We start from the raw sequence: 12,202 nt of genomic DNA on the forward strand, positions 1-12,202 counted from the left end.
CCCCCTCGCCTCACCACCCATTCCACGCGTGCTTCCTTGAAGGAGCCCCTCACTCTGGTAGGCAGCAGCCGCTGTGCTTCCCATGCCATCGCACAGAACATGGAGGCGTCTGCTCAGGATGCGACTTCACAGAATGTGCCCACTGTCTTCTGAAGTGAAGCTGGGGAGATTGCTTTTGGTGTGTGAGGGATGGGCAGTGGTGCCCTGGCTGCAGCTTCCATGGGCGCCGGGCTGTTGCCGGCTGCCACTGCGGCACCATCAGTGCAAGTGTCAGTGAGGCCCAGCACAGAAACCACGGCTTTGTGCTCTTCAGACGGGGCTTCACCTGGGGCACCCAGGGGCCTTGGGACCACCGTGTCAGCCCTCCCACCTGCCTGCCCCTGGCGGTCATGGGCATACAGAATGTGTTCTGTCCGTCGGGTCCTGTGAGAACTAAAGGGGGACTTGGTATGGACGTTCCACCTGGGGAAGGGCTGGGAATGGGCCGGGAGGTTCTTTGTGGACTTGAAGCCCCAAGAGGAGTCTGGGCAGGAGCTGGGTGGAGGGGAGGCCAGTGCTGACATCCTGAGAGAATGAGACGAGGGTTCAGGAAGGTGGACGCTGAGAGTGACCCCGGGTCCGGGTGGAGTCTGAGCAGGCAGCTGTAACCTCAGGGTGTAGAGGCTCACATGAGGGGGGCGTGGGGATTTGAACACAGCGCTGGAGAGGGTGACGTCTCTTCCTTCCAGGGAGCCGCGTGCCCTGCTCCCGCGTCCAGGGAGCCGCGTGCCCTGTTCCCGCTTCCGGGGAGCCGCGTGCCCTGCTCCCGCTTCCTGGCAGGCTGCACGGGCTCAGCATCCAGCTGTGTGTTCATCACGGCGCTCTTGGCCCCGTTCCTGACGGCGATTTCTCTGGTTACTCATTTTTGACCCAGAGTGAATCGACAGCTTCTCTATTATGTTTATGAAGCATCCATCTGTTTGTGTTACTTTTTTTTTCTTTGTTAATGTTTTATTTTGAGACAGAGCCTCACTGTGCCGCCAGGCTGGAGTGTAGTGGTGAGGTCTTGGCTCACTGCAGCCTCTGCCTCCCGGGTTTAGGTGATTCCCCTGCCTTGTCCTCCCGAGTAGCTGGGACGACAGGAGGCACGCAGCTTATTTTTAGTGGAGACGGCGTTTTGCCATGTTGCCCAGGCTGGTCTTGAACTCCTGGCCTCAAGTGATCTGCCCTCCTTGGCGTTCCAAAATGCTGGGGTTACAGGTGTGAGCCCCTGTGTCTGGCCTGTTGATGTAGTTTCCTGAGGGTTTTTTTTTTTTTTTTTTAAATCAGGAATAAATGTCAGATTTTACCAAATGGTTTTCAGGTTACTTTTTTCCCCTTTGATAAGCTGATGTTGAGTTAAAATAGTAGATTGCCAGGTGTTGCACCATCCTTATATTCCTGTCATTCACCCTGTGCGAGGTGGCACTGTGGGCAGGGTGGTGCCCTCTTCCCCGGCCGGTGACCCCTGTGTTCCAGTGTCTCTCTGAGGGATTGCGAAGGAGCTCTCGGATGAGGGCCTGGGCCTGAGGTCTGGATGGGGAGTGCTGCGTGTGGGGAGCTGCTGTGGGTGTGTCAGAGTAGCCCTGGGTGTGGCCAGCAAGGCTCAGGTAAGGGAGAGGGGACAGGAGCCCCTGAGTAGTCCCTCCTGATGGGGCCCTGTTTCCCTCCCTAACTCAGAGCAGCGACATGCCCTTCGATGAGCTGCTTGCACTCTATGGCTACGAGGCCTCAGACCCCATCTCAGAGCAGGAGAGCGAGGGTGGCGACGTGGCTCCCAACCTCCCGGACATGACCCTGGACAAGGTGAGTGAGTGCTCTTCCTGGAACTGGCCCCAGCAGAGGTGCAGGGACTGGGGCTGCCTCTCAGCAGGGGGCGTTCAGTGAGAGGAGCACAAAGGCCCCCAGAACAAGTGAAATGTGGCCGCCTGTACCACTCTGCCAAGGTTGGAATGGCCGTGGGCATGAGGCTGGACCCTGGCCTTAACCCTGGGCCACGTGTCCTTCTGGCGTGGGCGGGTGGAGGGGCAGTCAGGGCCTGTCCTGGAGAAGTGCACCTGGGAAGGCAGAGGAACCATGACCTGGCCGCCTCCCCAGAACTGGGCTCTCTGACATTAGGTACCCAGAGGTCACCGCTCGAGGGCTGGGCGTTTGGAGCAGGGGAAGGCTGCATTGCAGAAGGTTAACACCACATGCACGTCCGAGAAAGAGCCACGTGCTCTGGGCGGTGCCCAGTGGTGGCTCTGACTGTTCCCAGCTCTGGTGGCTGGGTGTGAGCTCCCCCGCGCTGTGCACCCTCGGGTGCCTCCAGCTCCTTACCTGTGTAATGAGAATAGCACCCCACGTGTCCAGTTCCACCCCCGCTCCCCCGCCAACACTGTGCACCCCCGGCCACCTCCGGTTCCTTCTCTGCAGAATGGGCGTAGGCCCCACGTGAGCCTCAGGGAGCCCCCAGTGTCTTCGCTGTTGTTATCATTAGTGTTATCCCGAGACTGCTAAACTGTAAAACATTCTTTACTTTTTCGTTAAAAGGAACAAATAGCGAAGGATTTGCTTTCAGGGGAAGAAGAGGAAGAGACGCAGCCATCTGCTGACGACCTCACCCCGTCCGTGACCTCCCACGAGGCCTCCGACCTCTTCCCAAACCGGAGTGGATGTAGGTGACTCTGTTCCAGTCCTCTCCCGAGCCCAGGCCCTGGGCCAGCAGGGGTGATGCTGATGAAGGGTCCTGGGGCTGGTGCGGGCCAAGAACGCATCACAGATGAGGGGGTCTGCCTGGTGGGAAGCGTTGGTAGCCCTGGGGGTGCCTTGTTCTGCCTCATCCTGGCCAGTGAGCAGGGACTCTCGGAGTGATTCAGTTTAAACAAGCGGGAATGTGTTGGTTCCCGTAGCAGATCTAGAGGCAGCATCCCCATGGCCGTCCTCCCCCACAAGCCTGTGCGCTGGCTTTCCTGGGAGCTGAGGGCTGGGGCCCAGCAGTGCAGCAGCCACGTGGAACGGAAGGGAAGGACTCTTTCTTCAGAGTGCACCCCGGGTCCTGGGTTCTGTGCCCATCCACGTCCCGGTGTCTGGCCAGGGAGGGGGTCACAGCCTGGGGATCAGGTGGATGGAGAGTGGGAGTGGAGGGTCTTTGCCCGAATAAGGGGCCGTGCAGGCTGCCGGCAGTGGAGACCCTGGGGGACCTGCCTCCGTTTTCCCAAAGCTCGTTTCCTGGCTGATGAAGTCAAAGAGCCTGGCTCTTCTGCCTCCTCCGACACCGAGGAGGACTCCCTTCCTGCCAACAAATGTAAGAAGGTACGTGACTCTGCTTCTCCCCAACCTCGTATCGACCACAGTCACCTCAGCGGGGTCCTGCGGAGCCCTCTCCCTGGGCGTCTGCCCCTTCTCAGAGGAGGGATGTGCTGCTCAACCCCGGGGTGGGCTGGGACTGGAGCCCCGGCTCCTGCTGCTGACCCAGAGTGTCTCCTCTGACATCCTGTCTGGGCCTGCCAGGCCAGTGTCAGGGCACTGCCTCCCCTCACACACCCAGGCCTCTGCCTCCTATCCTCAGACCCCAGAACTCGCATCAGCAGGTCGATTGCACACATGGGTTTGGGGTCTGAATGGCGGCACCTCCGCCTGAGCCGGCCACAGCATGTGGCAGCCAGCCTCCCTCCTGTGCCGGACGCTCCCTCAGTGTCCTGATTCCCAGGCCCTTGTTTGCAGGAGATCATGGTGGGACCTCAGTTCCAAGCTGACCTCAGCAGCCTGCACTGGAACCGGCACTGTGAGAAGAGTAAGTGGGGCCCGGGGCGGGGAACTCACTTCTGCAGGGGAGGGGCCCGGTTGGACGGCAGATCGTTGGGCAGTCTGAGGGGCCCGGCCTGGTCAGGTGCCCGCCCTTTGTGGCTTGCTGGGCAGCCGAGCCTGTGGCTGCAGGAAGCGGAGGCTCTCTTGACTGTGGTGGGCCTGTCGATGCCTGCCCCTGCCCACTCTGCCCAGCTCTGTCCGTCTCTTGGGGTCTGCTCCTGTCAACCGGTGCAGTCAGACCCTCGGCAGTCCATCCTGCCCCGCCCTTGACTCCAGCCACCTCCCCCCAGCCAGGGCTGCTGCCTTCGCCAGCTCTCTGCCCCGAGGTGCCTCCTCAGGAGCCCCAGGTCAGACGGGCTCTCCGGAGATACCTGCTGGGTGTCGTGCAGCTTCCCCTGCCTGGCTCCCCGCCTTTGCAGGGCACTCCCTGTCCTGGACCTGATCTTTGTCTCTTTCCCACTGGAGTTCAGAGCCAGGCCGCTCTGGCCCCTTCCAGGCATGGACTCAGGTGCTCACTGACTTGGGTCTTGTCTTTCCCTGGAGCCCTTGGAGGCCCTGGGCCAGTGCTCGCAGCTCAGAAGCCTTCTCCAAGGTGATTCCATGGCTGGGATGGACGCGTGTGAGAGGAGGACAGAGGCAGGCAGGTGCAGCCAAGCTGGGACACCCAGAAGGCGGGGTCAGAGGGGACACGGGACCCTCACCCAGAAAAGGCACCTGCAGTCACACTCTGGGTGGAGCCCTGGCCTCGGAGCCTGTCGTCAGGGCCCTTTCCCAACCCTGACTCACCCCATGAGGGTGCCCTGTCCTCGGCAGCCAGCACCACTTCAGCCACGGGATGCCGCCGGCCACTCCCACGCCGTGTGACGTCTGTGCCGTGGGAGTCGTCTGCGTGCTGGTGTCTCACGTATTTCGCTGTGGTGCTTGGTTTGGGTGCCACGTTTGCCACCTCTCCTGCCGTGGGCTGCTGTCACGGTTGGGTTCGTTTGTGGGCCGTGAATGCCCTTGTGCCTGGTTCGTGGATAGAGCGCTCAGTTCTCGATGGACAGCAGGGAGTCGCACGGTAGGTGTGTGCTGGGGTCACGTGTGCTGCCCGCGTTTCTCACTCATGGTTTGTGGGAGTCGCTCACATTCTCGGCGTTTGACCCCGAGGATGAACTTGCCTGAGTTGAGATGGACTCTTGTCGCCTCGTGTCTTTCATTGGCATTTCCCTGGAGAGTGTGCTCGCCATTTGGATATTCTGTTTGTGTGTGCCCAAAGCTTTCCCCGTTTCTGACTTGGGTGGTCTTTCTCTGTGATTTGTGGAGTGACTTACGCGTCCTGGAAGCGAGTCCTCTGTGGGCTTTGCGCACTGCTGCTGTCTGCTCCAGTGTGTGGCTTTCCCGTTGACTCTCTTGGTGGTGTCTTCAGTAAAGCCCAGCTCACCAATCTTCATTTTAAAAGTAACGTGTTTGTGTCCTGTTTAAGAGTCGTTGCTTACCTTCAGGCTCTTGAAGGTACTCTTCCACGTCTCATTCTAGAAGCTTTATTGTTTCCCTTTCACATTTAAGGCCGTGATCCAACTTAATTTAAATTTTGGCGTATGGTGGCCAGGGCTGGGCTCACCCTGTAATCCCAGCACTCTGGGAGGCCGGCGCGGGTGGATCACTTGAGGTCGGGAGTTTGCGACCAGCGTGTCCAACATAGTGGCACCCTGTCTCTACTACAAGTACAAAAATTAGCCAGGCATGATGGCGCTCGCCTGGAGTCCCAGATACACGGGCGGCTGAGGCAGGAGAATCCCTTGAACCACAAGGCGGAGGTTGCAGTGAGCTGCACCTCCCGGGTTCAAGTGGTTCTCCTGCCTCAGCCTCCCGAGTAGCTGGGATTTCAGGCATGCGCCACCACGCCCGGCTAATTTTTTTTTATTTTTAGCAGAATTGTTGTTTCCCCATGTTAGCTAGGCTGGTCTCGAACTTCTGATCTCAAGTGATCCTCCCGCCTCGGCCTCCCAAAGTGCTGGGATTACAGGTGTGAGCCACCGCATCCAGCCCTGACAAGTTTTAATCTTAAAACTTCGGTGGATATACAACTTGTCAGTTGCCTCAAAAATATTTGCTAGGGTTTTGATTGGGCTTGCATTGAATCTTTAATTTGGGGAGAATTGATATTCCACTCTGGGGGTTTTTACCTCTCTAGTAAGACCTTTAATCTTAGCAATGTTACGGTTTCCAGTATAGCATCTTTTTTTTGAAATGGAGTCTCCCTTCGTCGCCCGGGCTCGAGTGCAATGGCACGATCCCAACTCCCTGCAACCTCCGCCCCCCAGGTTCAAGCAGTTCTCCTGCCTCAGCCCCTGGAGTAGCTGGGATGACAGGTGCCCGCCACCACGCCCAGCTATTTTTTGTATTTTTAGTAGAGACAGGGTTTCACCATGTTGGCCAGGCTGGTCTCCAACTCCTGACCTCAGGTGATTGACCGTCTGGGCCTCCCCAGGTGCTGGGATTACAGGCGTGAGCCGCCACGCCCAGGCTGCTTGTTCATTTTCTAAATTTGTGCTGGCTAGTCCAGTGCAGGCGTGGAAAGATGTACTGTTGGAGGACATCCCTGTCTTGGTCTCAGACTTGGAAAAAGTGGCGTTTCCCCTGTTGAATAGGATGTTGGCGGTGAGATTTCCGTGGATGCTCTATCAGATGAAAGCTCCCTGTCTGTTCCTGGTAGCTGGCAGATGTTTTCATGAATGTGTGTTGAATTGTTTCAAATGCTCTTTGTGCAGGGATTGAGATAGTCCTTTTCTCTTTTATTGTGCTAATGCAGTTCATTACTTAAATTGACTTCCTTTATTTTATTTATTAATGTTTTTGAGACAGAGTTTTGCTCTTGTTGCCCAGGCTGGAGTGCGGCGGTGCTATCCCAACTCACTGTGACCTCCGCCTCCTGGGTTCAAGCGATTCTCCCGCCTCAGCCTGCTGAGTAGCTGGGATCACAGGCATCCGCCGCCAGGCCCAGCTAATTCTGTATTTTTTGCTAGAGTTGAGGTTTCTCCATGTTGGCCAGTCTGGTCTCGAACTCCCAGCCTCAGATGATCCTCCTGCCTCGGCCTCCCAAAGTGCTGGGGTTATAGGCGTGAGCCACTGTGCCTGGCCCATAAATGGATCTTTCAGACGTTAAATTAACTACGCGTTGTGGAATAAACGCTGCCTGGTCGGGAAGTATTCTCTCTTGTGTTTGTGTGTCACATGCAATTCATTGGTGACTTGCCTACTTGCTAAAATTTGTTTGTAACCCCAGATCAATGCTGGCAACACCGTGGTGGTCAGTCGCCGGCGGATGTGTGGAGCGGCGGGGAAGGTGAACTGCCTGACGTCGGCTCCCGGCGAGGTGGGCGACGCCGCTCTGCCTGTCTCAGGTCTCGCTGTGTACGCCTTTCCACGGTGTCCTTCATGCCGTTTCACATCTTTGTGCTTTGTGTTGGCGACTTGACTGTTTAAAATGGCCCCTCAAGATAGTGCTGAGTTTGTCTAGTGTTCCTAAGTGGAAGAAGGCTACGGTGTGCCTTCCAGAGCCGCTCTCAGGGGTGAGCTCTCGTGCTGCTGGCTGTGACTTCCGCGCTGATGAATCAGCAAGTAGATTGAATACGGCGGCAGTCCCCAGCCGTCTCTGGCACCAGGGAAGGTTTCGTGGACAATGGTTTTTCCACGGGTGGTGGGGTGAGGGATGTGGTTCACAACGAACCCTTTCCGCCTCAGATCATCAGGCATTAGCTTCTCATAAGGACCATGTGGCCTGGATCCCTCGCGGGTGACATTCACGCTCCTGTGAGAATCTGAGGCCACCGCCAACCTGGCGGGAGGTGGCGCTCAGGCAGTGATGCTGGCTCACCCGCCGTGCGCCTCCCGCTGTGCGCGGACCAGCAGGTCGGGAGCCCCTGCAATCACACATTTTTTAAAACTTAAATTTGGCTGGGTACAGTGGGTCACGCCTGTAATCCCAGCATTTAGGGAGGCCAAGGTGGGCTGATCACTAGGTCAGGAGATCGAGAGCATCCTGGCCAACATGGTGAAACCCTGTGTCTGCTAAAAATACAAAAATTTTTTGGGCATGGCGGCGCATGCTGTAATCCCGGCTGCTCGGGAGGCTGAGGCAGGAAAATCGCTTGAACCCGGGAGGCGGAGACTGCAGTGAGCCAAGATCTCGCCACGGCACTCCAGCCTGGGCCACAGAGCAAGACTCTGTCTCAAAAAAAAAGTTAAACTTAAGTTGTTTTTTTCTTTTTTTTTTTTGGAGACAAAGTCTGGCTCTGTGGCCCTGGCTGGAGTGCTGTGGCGAGATCTCGGCTCACCGCAGTCTCCGCCTCCCGGGCTCAAGCGATTCCCATGCTACAGCCTCCCAAGTGGCTGGGACGACAGCTGTGCGCCCCCACACACCGGCTAATTTTTTGTGTGTGTATGTTTTGTAGGGGCCAGGTTTCACCTTGTTGCCCAGGCTGGTCTTGAACTCCTGGCCTCTAGCGTGGTTCATCCCCCTCAGCCTCCTGAAGTGCCGGGATTACAGGCGTGAGCCACAGCGCCTGGTTTGCCGCAAGGCATCTTTCATGGTCGATGAAAATGCAGTATTTCCCTGGGGCAGTGATTCATGCTCCTCGCGAGCACCTGAGTTAATGGAAATTAGCACACAGGTGTTCGATCCCGTCCTTCCTCAGTTTGATTAGCTCACGTTGATGATTTTTGCGTGTATGCTAGTGGAGGGACTGAGCTGCCCTTCCATTTTTGTTTGCCTGAGTCTGGTCTTGGTCCCAGGGTTCTGCCGTTTTCATGAATGTGTTTGGAAGTGCCTTTTTCCTAACCTCTGGAGGAATTTGTCTAAGACCATTATTTCCTTCCATGGTTCTTCAGTGGAGTCATCTGGGCCTGGGATTTAGTTTTATTTCTGTGAAAGGTTTTGAATTATAAGTTCAATTTATTTATTTAGAGACAGAGTCTGGCCTCTGTCACACAGGCTGGGGTGCTGTGGCGCGGTCTCTGCTCGCTGCAACCTCCGCCTCCCGGGTTCAAGCGCTTCTCCTGCCTCAGCCTCCCGAGAGGCTGGGATTGCAGGCGCCCACCACCGCACCAGGCTAATTTTTGTATTTTAGGTAGAGACGAGGTTTCACCATGTTGGCCAGGCTGGTCTCAAACTCTTGACCTCAGACGATGCTCCTGCTTCAGCCTCCCAAAGTGCTGGGATTGCAGGTGCGAGCCACCGGCCAAGTTCCTTCGATAGAACATCGTTTCCATAGGTTGTGTGTAGGAGGAGGTTACCGTGCTGTGCGTTGTTGGCCCTGCTGGCATCAGGCTGTCATCAGAACCTTTCGCATCCTTCCCAGGATCTGTGGGGCGTCCCCTTTTTGATTCCTGATACTGGTGATTTGCATTTCCTCCTTTTTCTTGTACCCCGGATCAGCCTTCTGAGGAGTTTTATCAGTTGTGTTTCTCTTTACGGGAAACTCACTGTAGCCTTGTTCATGTCTCTCTGTTGTTGGATTTCTGTTTTTTGTTAAACGTGCGCTCTGAATGAAGAGACCCCCAGACAGGCTTTGTGTGAGCAACGTGGCTGCTCATTCACCCGGGCGCGGGCGTGCTAGTCCAAAGAGTCAGCGCAGGGCGGCAGGATGGGAGCTGGTCTTGCAGGTGTGGGGTGGACGGTGGGAAGCTGTAGAAGCTACAGCGAGGGCGGCTTTTGCAAGCTGGGAGGGGGCCGAAGGGCCTGGAGTCACGAGCTTGGCCTTGGTCGGCTGCCAAGTCCAGTTGCCTCATCAGCTGCGGCAGGAAGAAGGAACGGTGGAAGAACGTCTCAGTGAGGCCCCACCCCCCAGGGGTTGATCGCTCTCCTTTTTGTGGTTTTCCAGTTACTTCAGAACTCGTCTGGAGTGTACGTGCGCATCACAGAGGTTACCCTGCGGGTCCGTAAAAGGTCTTACGTGTTTTACTTATTTTTCTTTTCTTTTCTTTTCTTTTTTTTTTTTTTTTTTTTTTTGGTGACAGAGTCTTGTTCTGTTGCCCAGGCTGGAGGCTCACTGCAACCTTCGCCTCCTGGGTTCGAGTGATTCTCCTGCTTCAGCCTCCTGAGTAGCTGCGATTTCAGGCGTGTGCCACCACGCCCGGCTAATTTTTGTGTTTTTGGTGGAGACGGGGTTTCCCCATGTTGACCAGGCTGGTCTCGGACTCCCGACCTCATGATCCACCCGCCTCGGCCTCCCAAAGTGCTGGGATTACAGGCCTGAGCCCCCGCGCCCGGGCCTCTACCTGATGTTTAATTGAATGGCACTGTGGTCAGAAAACAGACTCTAATTTCAGTTCTTTGCAGTTAGTTGCACCCCGCGTTATGGCCAATATTTAATCTGTTTTGGTCAGTGTTCTACGTGTTTGAAAAGAATGTGTGTTGCGCGGTTGTTGGGTGGAGTTCTCCGTGTATTTCCCGCGGCGAGTTGGGTGACTGTCGTTCACACCGTCTGTATTCTCCCCCAGGTGTGCGGCTGCTTTTTGTTTTTACCGAGAGATGTGTAAGGATCGTCTGTTTGCCCTTTCGATTCTGCCCGTTTCCTCCTCACGTTGCAGCCGTGTTGTTAGGTCCACAGACTTCAAGACGGCTTTGTCTTCCTGTTGAATTGTTCTTCTGTCCTTGCGAAATGCCTTCTGTAGCAATCCCGTTCTTACCATACCTGAGTACTTGACCCGCCGTAAGTGTTACTTGGCAGCTTTTTGTAGGTTTGTTGAGCGTTTGCGTGGCTTTTCCCATTCTTTTTACCATTCTGTATTTTTTATTTGAAGTGTATTGTCTGTAAATGGCATGTTTAGATCCTTCTTTTTTTGAGATGGAGTCTCTGCAGTCCAGTGGTGCGGTCTCCACTCACTGCAACCCCTGCCTCCCAGTTTCCAGCAATTCTCCCACGTAAGCCTCCAGAGCAGCTGCGATTACGGGTGCCCGCCACCACGCCCAGCTGAGTTTTGTGTTTTTAGTAGAGATGGGGTTTCACCATGCTGAACAGGCTGGCCTGCAAAATCTAGACCTCAAGTGACCTGCCCACCTCGGCCTCCCAGTGTACGCGCGAGCCACTGTGCCCAACTAGATTTTGTTTTTAATTCAGTTTGACAGTCATTGTCTTTTAATAGAGTTTTTAGTTCATTTGCATTTTTTGGGTTCCTTGTATGTCATGTAATTGTGAAAGCAAGTGTGTAATGCCACCATCTTGCTCTTTGCTTTCTGTGTGTTCCATCTGCTCTTTGTTCCTGTTTTTTTGAGACGGAGTTTCACTGTTGTTGCCAAGGCTGGAGTGCAGCGGCGCGATCTCAGCTCACTGCAACCTCCGCCTCCTGGGTCCAAGCAACTCTGCTGCCTAAGGCTCCCAAGTAGCTGGGATTACAGGCGTGCGCCACCACACCCAGCTAATTTTGTATTTGTAGTAGAGACGGGGTTTCACGATGTTGGTCAGGCTGGTCTCGAACTCCTGACGTCAGGTGATCCACCCGCCTCCGCCTCCCTGAGTGCTGGGATTACAGGCGTGATCTACCACGCCCAGCCTGTTTTTAATTTTTTTTGTATCTCCTTTTGGATTAATTAAGTAGCTTTGTTTTGTCCCCCCGTTTCAGCTTATAATTTTAGTTTAGTGCTTACGTTAGAGGTTACAATATGATTTCTTATCACAGTCCACTTTGAAGTAGAATGTACTCATTTAAAGTGGACTGTGAGGCTCTGTGCGGTGACTCACATCTGTAACCTCAGCACTTTGGGAGTCTGAGGTCACCGGAGTCAAAATTCAAGACCAACATGGTGAAAGCCTGTCTCTACTAAAAATAAAAAAATGAGCCAGGCATGGTGCTGGCGGTGCCTGTAATCCCAGCTGCTTGGCAGGAGAATCACTTGAACCCTTGTGGTGAGCCGATACGGTGCCACTGCATCCAGCCTGGCGACAGAGCGAGACTCCGTCTCAAAACTACGTATCACAAGATGGTAACGTTGCTGTTTTAACAGTGAACATTCTCTGTATTGACCCACGTGTATCCTCCACCTTGCACTTGGGATCATGTCCGTCAGCCTGAAGAACTTCTTTTCACTTGGCCTTATGCTTTCTTTCAGCATTATTTTGTCTGAAAAGCCTTGATTTTGCTTTCATTCCCTAAAGAACATTTTCGTGGTCGTATTTTTCTAGGTTTACAGGGTTTTCCTTTCAGCGCTTGAACAGTTTCCTTCCGTTGCTTCTTTGCTGCCGCTGTCTCTGTTACAAAAGATCAGAGCCCAGGCCGGGCGCGGTGGCTCACGCCTGTAATCCCAGCGCTTTGACCAACACGGTGAAACCTTGTCTATATATAAAAACAAAAACAAGAACAAAACAACTCAGAGCTTGTCTTACTGTTTGCTTTGAAATCATTGTGCCATTGT

The 12,202-nt window shown here is 54.9% G+C and overlaps 1 protein-coding gene across 8 annotated transcripts in view; it reads left to right on the plus strand.

The window, feature by feature from the left end:
- MIER2 (MIER family member 2) overlaps positions 1-12,202 on the plus strand; it is a 34,972-nt gene that overhangs the window by 13,423 nt on the left and 9,347 nt on the right. For all 8 annotated transcript variants that reach the window (XM_032272058.1, XM_032272060.1, XM_032272055.1 and 5 more), the window contains 4 exons: positions 1,699-1,824; positions 2,551-2,674; positions 3,221-3,312; positions 3,724-3,793. In XM_032272058.1, the coding sequence (XP_032127949.1) occupies positions 1,699-1,824; positions 2,551-2,674; positions 3,221-3,312; positions 3,724-3,793 (412 nt within the window). The remainder of the gene's footprint in view (positions 1-1,698; positions 1,825-2,550; positions 2,675-3,220; positions 3,313-3,723; positions 3,794-12,202) is intronic.

Source organism: Sapajus apella, unplaced genomic scaffold (genome assembly GCF_009761245.1).
Source record: "Sapajus apella isolate SASKATOON/1434 unplaced genomic scaffold, GSC_monkey_1.0 scaffold280, whole genome shotgun sequence".
NCBI classification, from domain to species: Eukaryota; Metazoa; Chordata; class Mammalia; order Primates; family Cebidae; genus Sapajus; species Sapajus apella.